Genomic DNA, 15992 nt, shown 5'->3' on the forward strand with positions numbered 1-15992 from the left:
CGATTAGTTCTAAGAAACCAGAGACCACATAGGAAAAGCCAAGCACAGAAAGGCAGGAAAAATTGTGTCGTCCAAGCACGCAACTTCAAACACAGGACTCATTTTCCACATTCGTAACTCCCCCCCTTGCCAGAGCTTATCCTCGCTGCCTCAGTTTCTTCAGCTGAAGCAGCAGGACATTTGCACACGTATATTCTTCTGCGAGGTTGTTCTGAAGTGATTATTTGCAAGACACTTGGCAGATTAGAGCCATTACATAAATATTAAATGTTATGGTATCAGCTCTTACACAAGGAGAGGGATTTCTGAAGCTTTTACAGCTACCATGAGGTTTCTGAAGGCTGTTTTGTATGGGCCCAGGCTTAGTATACATTGCCAAACTCTTATTTAAAGTTAAGATTATATTATGCATAAAAGAATAATTCGTTCACAGGAAGAGTGTTCAGGCTTCTTTAGGTACACATATGGGACTTGAATTTTTAGCTCATCCATCAGGTCCTATTCAGTCCTGCCTTCTGAACTACAGAAAGAATTAAGGAACATGATTTTATCCAGATATAGGGGAAAAAGTAAACAGTATTTTTAAAAGTTTGAAAAGGAAAGCGATTCGTTATTTCTGTGTATTCAACCTGAGGAAAAAGGCAAACAGAACAAGACGAAAAAGGTATTCCTTTTTCCGGGCACGCTATCCCCCTGAAATCTGTACCAAGCAGAACACACACAAGAAACCTGTTTACAGGCAGGGGATGAGTCATGCTCCCAGCTGACGGTTCGAAAGACTGGCTCCCAGAAAGGAGAACATAACTTGCAATTCACAGGAGCCAAATGCTGCTAGTAACAGGCGATGGGCATCAGAATAAGGGATCGGGAGCTGCAAGCCCTCCGCTATCCGCTGCCACGCTGCCCAACTCCGGCCAGGCAGTTTCTGTGCTTTGGTTTATCCCACCTCACAGACGTGGTGAGCTTCCACCTACCTCAGAGGGTTATTGCAACGCTCAGCATTTGTATAAACAGTTCAGTCTAGACAGAATGTGAAAGGTACTTCAGGGGGAAAACGACTTCTCTGTTATTTTAACCCTGAAAATCAACAAGTTTGGGCTTGATTGTGCCAACCTAAAATTTCTGACGACTGAAAGTGGATGGAAATGATTTTAGTAAAAATCCTTCACTCAGTCCTTGCATACATTCGTTTCTTATAAGCTAAGTAACACAGCGTGAGAAAACATGCTGCAACATCACCAGCCTTACCAAACAACCAGTACTTGGAGCGGAAATAAAATCCATAAGCTTTCCTTCTCCCTCCCACCTTTTGCCTTTTTCATTTTAAGCTTAAGTTATTGCTGTAACAACGTGCCTCTGGAATAACACTGCAGAAGGACACGGTCGTCATACTTCACCTACAACTCTGCATCCATTACGGGCCAGTAGTCACCTCACCACAGAGCAGATGTAATTGCTACTGCAGGCCTGCAGAGCAGAGAAACCACAGCATCGCAAGACTTCTGAAATGTAACATTATGGAAAAAAGAGCCCGGACTTTGTGGCTCATCAAACAAAAGGCACCACTGGGATAATAAATTGATTTTATAAAGCCAAGACGCATACACACCGCAAAGGCCTAGTTTCGAGCTACCTATTATGACTTGGAACTGCACAGGTATCTAGAGTAGCATTTAGAAATTAAAAAAAAAGCAAAACAAGCCCTTGCATAAAGTCACAGACAACATACGAGCCTGTTTCCACATTTCCCTTAAATATTCTATTAAGTGCATTTAATGGTACCTTTTGGTACTAGTCTCCAAAGAGATCATTGAAAGGTAAGAGTAGGGAAAAGAGAAGAAAGCATGTGATAGAGAAAAATCTAGCTATGATCCCACCCCCAGGACTCATTATTTAGAAAAGCAATTGCAGCACTAAATTATGGACCACCAGAAATGCACATCCACATTCAATAGAGATGAAAAATGACAAGTTTTGTTTTTCTATCACAAAATGTTATTCAGTTGCAGTTTCTCTGCAACTTCACCAGAACAAGGCTATTTCTTTGTCACTTTCAAATTTAGTTTTTTTTTTTTTTTATGTGCTATATGTACTCCAGATAATTCAATCAGGAGAGGAAGGCTCTGCTCCACCCTAGCGATGCTCTATTTTCAAAGCAGGAACAGGATAGATAGGGAAAAAGATGAAAAAATAGTGTTACAGGCAGAGTTCAGCCAGACGAATACCACCCAACCCATTTAATGCTATGTCCTCCAGCTCTGCTGCTGCCTCCACTTGGCCGGTTACGTTTGGAGTTTAGCACTGGGGCCGATGGCAGCTTAGCAGAAACCGCAGGAAAGAGGTCACAACACGCTAAAGCCAAGCAGAGAGAGGGACTACAGAAGTTTTCCTCCCGGTAACAGCACAATCCAAGCAGATGCTCAGAAACTAGCTCGAGGTGAAGGTCAGAGAAGCTCTTCAGCCTTGGAGCACAGATGCCTTTGGAGGGCAGGGGGGCAACGAGCAAATGCAGCGTCAGGGGCGACTCCCCCCTCACTCAAATAAATCACTGAACTCTTCAGAGAGCAGCAAATCTCCTTACCCCTCTGGATTAAAGGCAGACTTAAAGGAATGTTTGTTAACAGACTGCTCACTCCCTGGGTCATTCCCGATGCATGTTAGCTAACCACATTCAGTAGAGTTATGCCAGGGATGTACTTGGTTTAAAAAAAAAAAAAAAAAAGAGTATTTCTAAACAAATTGATACCTCTAAAGACAATTAAAAAGCTTACTAGACGTGGGACAACTTGCATTTTCTGTCTATGGAGTTGTCGACCACTAGAAGACTGCCTGCAGTATAAGAGTATCTCTTTTTGAAACATCTATTGCCTTCTGCTATTCTGTAGATCAAGAAGAACTGAAATTCAGGGTCTCAGGTCTTCCACGGGAGTAACAGGACAGATGTTTTGGAAGGCAATTTTCCGTCTGCTCACTACGGAAAACTGATTCCCTATGGGATTCCCACTGAAATTTCAGGAAGCAATGATATTTTATCCTAGCATTGAGTATGTTTTTGAAGATTTCATTTGCCTGCCTACATGCTTTGCATAATAATTATAACACTGAAAGAGGGGAAGCTAATAATAAAAATTAAATGCTAATTTACATTTCACTGCATAACACCACAGAGATAACTTATTTTTTAAATTACCTACTTAAAATATATGACATGGATGAGCAATATTGCAAAAATATCTATTACAAAAAAAGCTCAGTATGAGCAAAGATAGAAAAAGGGAAGGACCAGTGCTTGTTCCAGTGGGACAAGTCTGATGAACAGGCATATAACACAGATGCTAAGGAGAAGAAGAAAAAACTAGGGTGGGTTTCTTTATCACTGTCTAAGGTGGTAAGAAATCCCTGTCCTCGGGAACCAAAGAAACAAGAGAAAGTCCCTGAATATATATATTTAGTGGGCTTGGACTGCCTTAGTCCAGCACAGGAACCAGCTCTAACCCCGAAACACATTCTCCAGCTTGGATGAAACACTGACACGAGGACATGAGGGAGCTCCAGTATCATCAGCACACTGACATGCTTTCACAACTAAAGAACATGAACACAGCAAACGCCTTCCTGAGCCAAGGCATCCAGATGATCTGTTCTCTGAGCCAAAATTTCCTCCCAAAGACAGCAAGACATGCACTGGCACTGGGCACAGAGCACAAATCCAGTGACTCCAACCCTGCTGTGCACAGCCCGTGACACTAGTGAAGATGTAATAAAGGCAGCACACACTTTCTCCAGGGCTAAATCTCCATCTTCTAAGGCTACAGCAAACCTCTCCTTAACTTCAAGGAATAAAAAAACTCAGAGCCCAGAGCTATCACTGCCAACAAACTAGTAAAACACAAATTAAACCGCTGCCCTTTGCATGTCACCAGCTGCTGGTGAGGACACCAAGCCTGCCCCTGACATTCTTGCAAGTGCTCATTTGTACTGCACCAAGAGGCAAGCACTGCTCTGCTAGTTTCCTTAATACAGATGCTAACACAATGCTAAGTAATGGTATAAAAGTACTTCCTCCCCCACACCCCTCTGAGCAAACAAACTTGAGAATATGTATAATAGTAATTTGACCTTCCTTTTTCTTTTTTTCCTTTATTTTCTCTATATAATCCAAATGCAATCCAAAAGGAAAACAGATATTTTCAATATATACCACCAAGTAAATCTTGCAATTATTTTCAGACAGCCTGGTAACAGCTTGAGGGGGGGAGTGTTGGGAAAAAAAAAAAAGTCAAATTTGGCAAAACCCAATTTTGTCCTTATTTCCTTCTTTTTCTTTGTGCATTATGTCTGTTGCATTGCTTCGCCTTTGGATGACAACATAATTTTGGTAGCCCTGTTTTCTTCTTAGCTACAGCGCAGTGAGCTTTTTGACATTTTCTGGTTACAACCAAGCCCCATTTTGGAAGCGCAGAGGGTTGTTTCTGGGATCAGCCTGGTAACACTTCCACGAGCTCTTCTCTTCCCTTAAGGCAGCAGTACCCCCCTTGAGCTCTGCTCCACGCAAGTCAGTTACTGCAGCCAGGACTGCACTGAGAGGGGATGAGATAAAAAAAAGAAAAACAAACAAACAGATAAAGCAAAAGGCTGATCTCTTTTCACAGAGATAACAGCAGGAATGGAGGAGACCAGTTACTTTTTTACGCCTTCCAACTAACCAAACTGCTCAAAGAAGTATTTGAAAGTGATCCTGGCACATTCTCCTTTCACTATCGCCAGAGCTGGCTACCTTGTCTCCAAATGCTCCCCCCAAGCTGTAGGTTTCAGCTACAGGGTCTCCCCCAGCCTTCCCCTTCCAGCATCCTCATTTTCCTTCCCTGGCAGTCCCGGGCAGAGGCTGCCGGTAGCGGTGGATGCGCAGACCTGGGAGCCGGAGAGCCTCCCTCCCGCTCCGTCACCAACCTGCAATTACAGCTGCTCGCTGAAAGCCACAGCACCTCACGTAAGCTAAAAATAGCAGCACTTACTTGCTTTGGTAAAGAACTGCTTTTTAAGGGACTATTACAGTAGCAGAACAATCAGAGCTTACTTTTAAACATTTAAACTTATAGTTCCTGGGGAATTCGCTCAGCAGCATATTCAACTCCTTAATAATCTGAGGAGAACAATCCAATCTGAAATTCTTTAAAACTCCCTTCCTATTTCAGCATCCCCAATGATGCAGCAACTCATACGAACCTTTTAAATAAAGCTAGCAATTGCTCATTAGCAACACAAAGCCTTCGCTGTAGTGTTTGCAGCAGCTTTGCTGGGAATTCACGGATGCCCAAAGAGACAGTACGGCAAAAGAGCTGGTGGCTTGGAAGAGCTCCTTTGGTAGGACTTCAAGAATCTGCCAGGTAGGAGCGATGTGGACGGTACGGTACAGTCAGGACTTGGAGACAGCAGCAGGGAGACATCAAATACTCGGCCCTGCTCCCAGCATCACCAAAGGCAGCAACGTGTGCTGGTACAAGAGTCAAGTGCAAGGACGTGCCTTGCCTCCGCAGCCGCTGCCCTTGCCAGCGGGATGAGGAGCTGCATCCAAACAAGCGCTGCCCTTTGCCTGCAGCCGGTGCTTAAGGTGCAAGCATGTCACTCGCGCTCAGGGCTACCACCGGTCCCAGCTGGGCACCCTCCAAAGCAAATAGCGTGACACGGATCAGAGCTACGAGCTGCTGGGGAAGCCCGCTTTTAGGACTGTTTCCATCAATTCAGAGCTCGTGTCCCTCACGTCTTCCCCCAAGCTGGGGGCACTTCGGGGAGAAGCAACCAGCCACCGCTGTGTGACTTCTTGCCTGCTGGGTGCACACGAAGGTGCCCCCAGACCCCATCCCAGCCCTCCTGGCTCGCGGGAAGCATCCACACAAGCCGAGCTCCCTACCGACAGCCCCCCCATTCCCCAGCCCCGGCTGAGCACAGCCGGTCCCGGCGGGGCTCCGGCCTCACCCCCTCCTCCTTGGGGGGACACCAACGCTTGGGGGGGGAGGACAGGGCACCGCGGATGCCCCCCCACTGCCCCAAAACCGACTATCGATGCCCTTGAGCGCCGTGCAGGCCTGGAGGGGGGGAGAAGAGGGGGGAGAAGAGCCGAGCCGCTGGGCTGAGGGCAGGGCAGGGCAGGGCGGAGCAGGACGAGCCCGGCCGCCCCCCACCTGCCCGCCGGAGCCGTACTCACTCGGCGTAGCCCGTGGTCCAGGGCAGGCGCCGCGTCTCCTTGCTGAGGATGAGGATGGGCCGGGCGATGTGGTCGGCGGAGCACTCCACCTCGTCCGGGGACAGCCCCAGGAACTCGGGTCTACCGTAGGGGAAGCGCAGGGGCAGGTCGGAGCCGCCGCCGCCTCCCCCGCCGTGCTCGCCGCCCGCGCTGCCAGCCATGATGCCGCCCATGAAATTGGCCACGGCGGACTTGACCCGGGTGAGCATAGTACCCCGCCGCAGCCGCCGCCGGGGAGCCCCCCGCAACGGGGGAGCCCCCGCCGCAACCCCGCACCGGGGGGGGAGCTCCGAGCCAGGCCGGGCCGAGCCGAGCCGGGCCGGGGTGCTCAAGGCTCAGGGGCCGCGGGGCGGCGGGCTCATCGCGGCGGCAGCAGCGGCAGGTTTCCCCCTCCCGGCTGGGCTCAGCCCGGTGGCGGCGGCTGCTGCTGCTGAGTCATGTGATGGCGAGGCTGGGTTCGCCCCGGCGCTTCCTGCTCCTCCTGCGGCACCGCCGGAGCTCGCGGCCGGCCGCCGCCGCCCCCCCGCCTGCCCCCGGCCCCCGGCAGGTGCGCGGCGGGCGGGGCCGGGCCGAGCGGGGCCGCCCACGGCTGCCGGCGGCGGCGCGGAGCGGGCGGGCCCGGCACGGCCGCCCCCGGGCAGAGCCACCTGGGGGCCGCCCCCCGGCCTCCCCGGCCCCCGGCCCGACCCTCCCGGCACCGAGCCGTGGCCGCGGGACACCCCCCCCGAGGGTTTGCTCCGGCCCCCAGGTGCCGTGGTGGATGGAGCAGGGGGATGCTCAGGCGAAGGACGAGCCCGGGTGTCCGCAGATCTGGGGACGTGGAAGTTTTATCCAACCCCCCCTCGCCTGTCTGTGGCGTTGTGGCCCTGTCGCACTCCTGCACAAAAATCTTGGCAGGCCTCCTTCAGGTGGCGGGCAGCCAAAGGTGTGGAGAGGTTGCGGGGCTGGGTGTGCCAGGCTGAGGGGGAAACGGGGTTGAGATGGCAGCAAGAGCATTTTTAGGAGGTCCGTCCCCTCCAGCACGGCTGTGTGTGTGCGCTGTTACGTTCCAGTGCTCCCAAAATCCTTTAAGTCACCAGAAAGCAGCGGCCTGTGGAGTGGAACGAGCGGCGAGGGTGGCACGGCACTGGCACCCAGCAGGGAAACGCTGGTTAGTCATCGTGCGCGGCCAGCGGGGACGATCGGCTGTCATCAGGTTGGCTCCTACAAGAAACCAGCTGGCGTACCACCGAACACAGCTACACAGCCTTGGAGACTGAGCCCTCCGAGTTCTTTTGGTTTCTGGTGATTAGACAACATACTGGGCTCCAGCAATGCCACGTTTCCTCCCAGTTCCTTGTTTACAGACATGAGAAGCGTAAAAGTGCCGTGACAGCTACCAGTTTTTATGACAAAGCTAGCTATTAATAAAGCCTACAGAGCCAAAAGTCGATTACTGAACAGGGATATTAAGGATGTGTTAAGGGCTAGTGAAGTAGAGTTGGGAAAATTTCCACCCCAAATTAAACACTGAAGCAGATATACACCCAGATCTCAGAGGAGGTGGTTATTTTTCAGATCTCTTATTTAACAGTTTAACAGTTTCCTGGATTGGTAGAGATATTTTGGGGAACAGTAAAGCTCTCCTAGGTCAAAAGCTACCTGATATTAATAACTAACCAATTGATAACAATGTAATGGACACCTTGTAAGTCTGCCATTCATGCATTTCTGTTTGCTTTGCTTTGTTTCCTGGTTATGTTGCAGAGGTCATTACTTTAAAGGAGAAAAAGAAAAAAAAAAAGAAAAAAAAAATGAGAGAGAGAGAAAGAAAAGGCTTGTTAAAATTATTTAATTCTTTTTTATTATTATTTTTTTTCCGGGGTCTTTTGTCTGTGTGCTGTAACAGGCAGCTGTTCATCCAATCCACGCATTACAGAGGAAGGCAGGTCTGAGGTGACCAGGGTTGACCCAAAACCCCTGGTTACTCTATTCAGTGGTCTGTATAGTATTTGATTTGCCCAGTTCAGTTCACTGCTGGCCCCGTTCACCTGAGGATAATCCCTCTCCTCTCCTTTGTCAGCTAGACGGCCAATGTTTTTCCTCAAGCAGCAATCCAGTGCCAGTTTCCTCACTACTGCCGTAATAGCCTGCTGTCTGAGGAAGACAGTAAAGAGTGAGAAGAGGGACACGAGCAGAACTTGACATGTATCCTGAAGAGGCTTATTTTTTCTGTGTAAAAGCAGAGCTCCTCACAGGTTATCACATACACTCCTGGAGAGGCTATGCCAGGAGACTAAATTTTGCAGTATATCTGACACATGGCTTCAGAAAATACAATTGACAAGTCCATTGACAAGGACTCAGAGAAGATGAGTGTTTGTCCTCCTGCCCCACTTGTGGTCACCATTCTGCACAAAACGTGAGGGAGAAATGTAAGAGAGTATATATAGGCTTGTTAGAATTTAAATGATTGTCTCTGCAAGATGAGAAGGAAAGGCTCAGATCAGACATATGGGGAGACAGCTTAACAGCTCACCATTCAGAACAAATCTGTGCGTATTTGAAATTCTGGGGTTGTTTGCCTCTGACACAAGAACGCTATGCGGATAAAACAGTTATGATGTGACCTTTCCATAATGAAACGTATAGAGATGCTTTGATTTCAGTTCTCTTTGGGGAAAGAGGATCGTGTTGTTCACTTCTGAGTCAAAGGTGAAGCCCCACTTCTCAAAGGAAGTCAGGCCTGGCAGATCTGAGCAAGTTCTTCAAATCGCCCAGCCTGTGGTCCATCAGGTCCAAGCCAGATGCCTTTGGTGGTGGGCAGACCTTGAAATGTCTGGGTATTCACTTCACATCAAATTTTCAGGCTAAATTCTCAATGTCACTATTTGAAAATTGACTCTATCTCTTTCTGCTATCCCATGACTAATGCAAAGAAAAGATGACAGGTTTGATTTTTTTTTTTTAAATGCAAATGTATTTGTGAAATTGAGATAAATATAATTTTCTCTCTGAATGGCTAACCATGTCATGGAGCTAGAGACACATTCACACGCAGCTCTTTGAAGGATCTGCACTACATTATGTCACCTTGCCGTGCATTATATTCAACATTTGACAAATTCAACAGCATTTTACTCACGATGAAAAAAAATTTATGCAGAGAATGCTCAAAATCTTTACAGAATAATAGAATAATTCTGATTGGAAAGGGCTTCTGATGATCACGTGCTCCAACTTCTTTATCAAAGAAGGGCCAACTTTAAAGTTATATCCCATTGTCCAGAATCTTGTTCAGTTGAGTTTTCAGTGTAACCAAGGATGCAGATACCACAGCTTTTGTGGGCACTTTTTAAAGAACCGTAACAAAGTTCACTTTAAAAAATGGAAAAGCTTGCAAGATCTGTGTGGCTCTGAGGAGTTTGGTTCTGTCTCTTGAGTATATGGAGTGCTTGAGCAGAGGGCATGTTGAGAGGAGTGGTTGGACCAATGAAGGTGCTTTGAGGCAATGTGTTTGCGCGTTTTCTGACTAAACGAAATGTCTGGGGCAGGCCCTTCTTTGTTTCTTTTACAGAACATGCAAGTACTGTCTCATAAAAGGCACCAGACTATGCAAGCCATTGGATATATTCATGTTTCCTAAAGGGTTATGGAATTTATTTCATAATGTATTAATAAATAAAAAATATATATTTATTTCAGTGTGATTCTTGTACTTGCCTGTACATTGTTTATACCTTACATTGCTTGCCTGCTTTAGTCTTTGTTTGCTGTGCTTTTTAGGCACTGTATAAAAGCAATGGGAAAACTCCCAAGGACTTCCCAAAGACTCCCAAAGCAGTAGGTCTAATGTGGGATGAAAGGAGCATTTCTGCTGGCATGAACTTCTGTGCTTTGTTAGTATTGCATATGTACAGAATATCGACGGTTGTGAACTCTGCTACTGGCTTATTTCTGAGAGTATGTCAGAATACATATCTGGCATTATGGTGATGAAACTGTATCAGCAGGGTTAAAAAAAAAATTAAAGGAAGAATTGTTTGTTTTTCTCAGTTAATCCCCCGAAAGAAAAGCACTTGGAGCCTTATTGTTGCACATGACTCTGCTTAGGAAGATCACCACGTCATGTGGTGATCAATGAACTTATTCTTACCTTTTCAGAAGTACAGTACAATCTTTAATAGGCATGAGGAAGCTCTTCATCTCTGGAGAAAGGCCCTTCAGAGGCAAAGTGCCTGAAGCATCACAGAGACGTGGAGGGGAAAATGCCTCTTGTTAAGACATCAGTGCTACTTCCTGCAGTGCCCGATCTCCCCTCCATGCCCTTCGCTACCCACAGTGTTTCTAGGCTTATCGGAGCTGACAAGATCAAAGCCACTGGTGCTCTTGCCAGTTTGCAAGCAAGAGCACCAAGTGTATTAAAAAATAAACAGAAATACGTGCAGTGATGTATTTCCTCTGTTGTACCTGATTTCTACTTCATCATCCTCGAGTCAGTATTTATTTCACACATGGTATTTCCTTATGAGAGACTTCCGAGGCTGAAGTTCAAAGGGAGCATCTCCTGCAGAACATGAGCAGTGCCACGGTCCCAAGGCTTGGGGACCCAGTCCAGTCCCCACAAAGCGTGATTCGAGTGGTCCCTCTGAAGGCTGCAGGCTACCCAAAGACACCAAATCCACAATGTGGCACCAGGGCCAAACCACCCAAATATCTCATTCTGAAGCACAAAATTTAGGGCAAACTCTTCATTTTGCATCGCTGCCCTAACCATGATGTGACCAAAACCAGTAAGTACGATTTGCCAGGCTGCAGCATCTGTAGCCACCCTCACCAGTGTGTCTTGGGGGGTGAGGGGGATGAGAAAGCATCCAAGGTTTCCTTTAGACTAGGGAGAAACTAGGGATAAAACTTGTATTCATGAGTTTCGTGCTGACAAGCAACAGGGGCCAGGGGCCCTAGCGCATAGAAATTGTAGCCAGGCAATGAGGACCTCTGTCACAGCCCTGCCCTTACTCAAAAATACGCTTAATAGTTGCATGGGGAAAACATTCGGGCCAGAAAAATGACTTCGTGTTTCTTCTCACGATGGAGCACTAATAAATGCACAATTCTGAGCTGTATGGAAGTAGCCCTGGTTTAGGTACCCAGGCAGGAAAAAGGCCCTAAAGAGGGGTCTTAGGTGACAGGCAGTCACAGTAAAAGATGTCACAGTATCTTACGATGGCTTGCAATCTGTGTAAATATAAATAAATACTTCAACGTAAGCTGCCCATAAGCCTGCAAATTTTCGTATTTGCTAAAAACTACAGGATGACTTTTTCTGCAAGAATCTGTATGCAAGTATCCTGAAGAAATAACCATCTAATTTCACAATAAACATCATCAACAACATTTTGCTTCTGTAGCCTCCTCTTACTTTCCATTATCTGCTCCTTTTTAATGCCTGTAGCTCGATCTGCTAATAACGGGCTGCACTGGGGATTAGCTTGTTTATGTGCTCCTCTTGGCGGCTTTACATGGGGGAGGTGGAGCGAAATGATTATATCCTCCTTGTGCTCCTTTGCCCTGGTTCCTGGGAAAGAACAGCTTGCCCGGATGATGCCATGAGATGCTTCACAGCGTCAGCTATAGCTGGTAAGGAGGTCTTGACTCATGCCCAAGTTAAGCATGGGTTAAGCGCTCAGGGAAATGTTTTGTGTTTGCAAAGTGGTGGGGAATGTTTGTGTAACCTGCCAGCTGCTTTCACTGGCTCCTTACCTGGGGTGTTTCAAGAGTAAACGGGATGGGCAGGGGCTGCCTGGCTGCCAGTGGGGCAGAAGCAGGTGGCAGGCATGAGGAGAGCATCGGCTGGGGCATGGGGTACAGGAGAGCCAAGCCTCACCATCACACCCTGCTTTGACTTTGTTTCTTTATTTTCCTTGTTGGTTTTTTTGTTTGTTTGTTTGTTTCTTGACATTTTTTTTTTCTTTTAATACAAATTAAGTGAATGGTTCTGGCAAACCTTCAAGGTTTTAATGTCAGTCTGGGCATACAAAATCACAGGTAAAGCTCTTACGTGGCACTCGTCCTCAGGCAACATTGCCAAGGGAGGAAGTGGGATTTTTGAACAAGTTGTCAAAACCCCAGGCTCCTAGAGTTGAGGCTGAAGGTTTACCAGATGTTTTGTGCTGTCAGAAATCACAGTCCTGGTTATTATGAATCATGGCAGAGAAAGAAATTACTCTACTTTTGCATTCAGCTCTTGGATTTCTGTTTATCTTCTGTAAGCAGGAGTATGGAAACTATTTTCCCCATTCTTTTTTTTTTCTTTTTTCTTTTTTCTTTTTTCTTTTTTCTTTTTTCTTTTTTCTTTTTTTCTTTTTTCTTTTTTCTTTTTTCTTTTTCCTTTTTTTCCTTTCTTTTCTTTCCAGCCCTGCTCTTGAGGTGCATGTGGCCCTGCATGGTCAGCCTGGCTGCCTGGTTTCCCAAATATGTGGCATATGTGGCATTCTGATATTAACATGTTATCGTTCAGATTGCTATGGGTAATACCCAGAATCCCATCAATACCTGAAAGAACAATTGCAAACAAGGCAAAAACAAACATTTAGAATTTACTGACACTTCCAAAAGTCTTGCAAAGTTGTAAAAGTGTGTATATAAATATTTATTAAGTTGTGTTGGAGAAAAAAAATGTGAAAGTTCAAGACTTCAGAGCTCTCCAGTTTCAGCTGTGTAAAAAGATGCTACAAAAGTTGTCCTTTCTTCTGCAGCATCAAAGGTCTCTTGTTATAGGATCTGCTGCTTTGTCTGCAAAGACCTGTGTCAGTAGTGGGGGCTCTAATCCATTTTTGAGTTGTGCAAGCACATTTCTTTTTTTTCCCCCACAGTTGTTTTATAGTTTGACCATTCCCTTTTATTAATGCTTTTAACAAGATTGTTTAAATGGATTCTTTGTCGTCTTATTTTATGTGTGGGCTGGGTTTTTTTTTGGCTCGATTTGTCTTTTTTTTTTTTTTTCTTCCTTTTTTACTGACTAGAAGCTATGGCTTTTGACAGTCTTTTGCAGAGATTTAAAAATAGTAATAGAAAATATATATATATATTTTTTTTCACGTCTTCCTATAACAGATGGCCCAAGGCACAGAAATTTCACCTGGGTTGCACTGCAACCATAGTGCAATGTAAAGGCTGCTCAGATCACATAAGCCATTACTTTTTCAGATGTCATCAACAAAGGGAAAAAAAAAAAAGAATAAACTGGAGGACAAAAATCAGACTGAAAATGTTGTGCTGGGGAAAAGTCGGTCCAGTGCTGGGCCAGCTAATTAGGGAAAAGTGCAAACAGGATTATGTGAACATCGCTGCTTCCGCAGCAGACACAGCAGCAGGAAAGGTCCCCAACAAACATGTAGCCACAACAATAGGCAATCTGCACAGCCTGCTGGTTGCTCCAGCTGAGCTACAAATCTAATTAACCTCTGACTTCTCTGGGTCATGGCCTTTCAACTACTGTGTGGAACAACCTAGGAAACTTGACAGAAAAGTTGCTTTCTATAAGATTTCAAGCAATAAAGAAAGTCTCACAATCTCCCACTAAATAGCTGACATAGAATAAATATGCTGACCTTCTGGAAATACCATTATTTGTGATGAACACCTGTGTTTACAATTTTTATTAATATAGAGTGTTTAAAAAAATAAAATCAACAGTTTCTATGGAGCTGTAGCCCCTTTGGAGAGTGACTCATGCACCTCAAATGCATTTAAGTAAAGTAAGTAAATAATTAGCATGCCATAACCTACTGCTGGTCACTGCCAACTGTTCCTCGGCTTAGCCACTGACGATAAATCTCACCATGGTGCAGAGGGGTTCCCTTCATCCTGTGTCCAAAACTTGCCCCCAGCATAGGTATAGCCCATTTTGGTCTCCCTGAAGGTGGGAATAAAGTAACCCTGTGACTGCTCACTGCCTTCCCCGGCCGGGGACGGCGTGGGGCTGACAGTGAAGGTAGTGGGGCAGCTTCAGGGGCTGCTAAGCCCCCTCCCTGCACCTCCAGCCCTCAGACAACCTGTGCCAAAACCCAGGAGTCACTGGGCACTCACTTGTCCTCTGCATTTTGTATCTGTGCTTTGAAATCCCGAAACACAAAGAGGTTCTCTCCGCAGATTTCAGGATAGCACAGGTTGTGTTGTCTCCATTTGCACTTTTGTAACGGGACTGAGTGAGCCACAGGAATCTACAGCCCCATAAAAAGACTCATGGTTAAGAAAAATCTGGAAATGTACTGTCTGTATTTCAGCATTATTTGCTATTAAAAGATTTAGGGGTGTGTGGGGAACAACACATGATAATTTGCGTGATACAGAAATAAGCCTGCTGTAGGAAGCCCCAGTACCTGAACCCCATAGCCATCAGTGAGAGATGCAGGTCTGATAATCAAGGTCAAAAAGTTGCTCGGCACGATAGCAGGGAGAGAAACCGAAGCTTGAGAGGAGACTGAAGAAAAGTGTCGACACCACAAAGGCAGCGACAATGCTCCATTAAACCTGATGAAGCCTGAAATCCAAAGCTGGTAGGAAAGGCTTGTATAAACTGCACAGGAAGCGCTTAAAAATGCTGATAAGTAGGTATCTTTCTGACCCTGTTGGCAGCTGCATTGATACACGTTTTCAGGGACAAAGTTCCTTTGGAGAAGTTTCTCAGGAGTGTTTGACGTGCCAGTGCTTTCAGGCAAAACCAGGCAAAAACCTCCCTGAAGCTCAAGCAAACACGTTTAAGGAAAACACCGCGAGCACTGAACTGCTCCGCTCCCTGCTTTGTTTTCACTTGCTCCTCATGGGGGATTTTGTGACAAGGGATTATATAGCTCCCATGTGCAATTATCTTTTTATTCTAGATACCCTAAAGACTTTCAGTGACTGTTTACATGCTTTTTTTTTTTTTTTTTTTTAAACAAGGGATTGAAGCTGGTCTTTGGCACTGCAGTATGCCATGGCTGCCACCCCTCTCCAGAGCACATTGACATGCCCCAGGTTCCTCATGATGTTCTTCTGGTCCCAGGAGCCTCCTCCCTGAGCACAAGCTTGAAAACGACCAGAAATCCTCCTCAGGACTGACACAGGGAATGGTGCCCCTATGGGGTCTCCACCCTTTCTGAGAAAGGAATGAGGTGCTCAAGACCGGGTGAGAAGTGCTTGTGGGGATACCCCACAGGGAAAAATGGTTGAGGTTTTTAAGGTGGGGCAGTGAAGGGTTTGAAGCAAGGCAGGAATAAAAGAGGAGTCTGGGTGAGATGGAAAAAGGCATCCAGGAAGTGTAATGATTTATTAATTCAGTGATGTGGATTATGATAGTTGCAGACTATTATCATAGTAATTCCATTGTTAGTTCCATAACAATATTTCAGCAAAGACTCCAGATCTTGGTGAAAATGAAGTTTGGAAACTATTGATTTAACGAGTAACAGGAAATTTGGTGAATGACTGTAAAAGCTGTTGTCTGTAACTTTGTAGCCACATATTAAACATTGCTATTGATACGTTATGGCAGGGAATTCATAGCCTTTCACCTTACCTTCATGTTGTTATTCTGCACAGCACAGCCGTGGGAGCTCACGGAAACTCTGGAGGCAGAACTTGTTTCTAACTACTCCTGAAGCTGCCAAGGAAAGCAAACCTGATTTTTAGAAAGTTCTGCCCCTTGGCTTCTGCTGCAATGACCATTCGGCTTCAGTAACATTTGTGTGTCCTCAGCATCTCTGAGAAACTGTGCATTTCTGTC

At 46.1% G+C, this 15992-nt stretch overlaps 1 protein-coding gene and 1 long non-coding RNA gene across 2 annotated transcripts in view; one reads left to right on the plus strand and one right to left on the minus strand.

Moving 5' to 3' along the window:
* The window catches only part of PPM1H (protein phosphatase, Mg2+/Mn2+ dependent 1H), a 131030-nt gene extending 124261 nt beyond the window's left edge, over positions 1-6769 (minus strand). The window contains exon 1 of the mRNA XM_040552190.1: positions 6206-6769. Within this exon, the coding sequence (XP_040408124.1) occupies positions 6206-6453 (248 nt within the window). The 5' untranslated portion in view covers positions 6454-6769. The remainder of the gene's footprint in view (positions 1-6205) is intronic.
* On the plus strand, positions 6314-10678 carry LOC121067541. Its single transcript, XR_005818330.1, has 2 exons — positions 6314-6445; positions 10388-10678. It is a non-coding gene; the product is annotated as an uncharacterized LOC121067541 (long non-coding RNA).
* The last annotated feature ends 5314 nt before the right edge of the window (positions 10679-15992 follow it).

This window comes from Cygnus olor, chromosome 1 (genome assembly GCF_009769625.2).
Source record: "Cygnus olor isolate bCygOlo1 chromosome 1, bCygOlo1.pri.v2, whole genome shotgun sequence".
In the NCBI taxonomy this organism is placed as follows: domain Eukaryota; kingdom Metazoa; phylum Chordata; class Aves; order Anseriformes; family Anatidae; genus Cygnus; species Cygnus olor.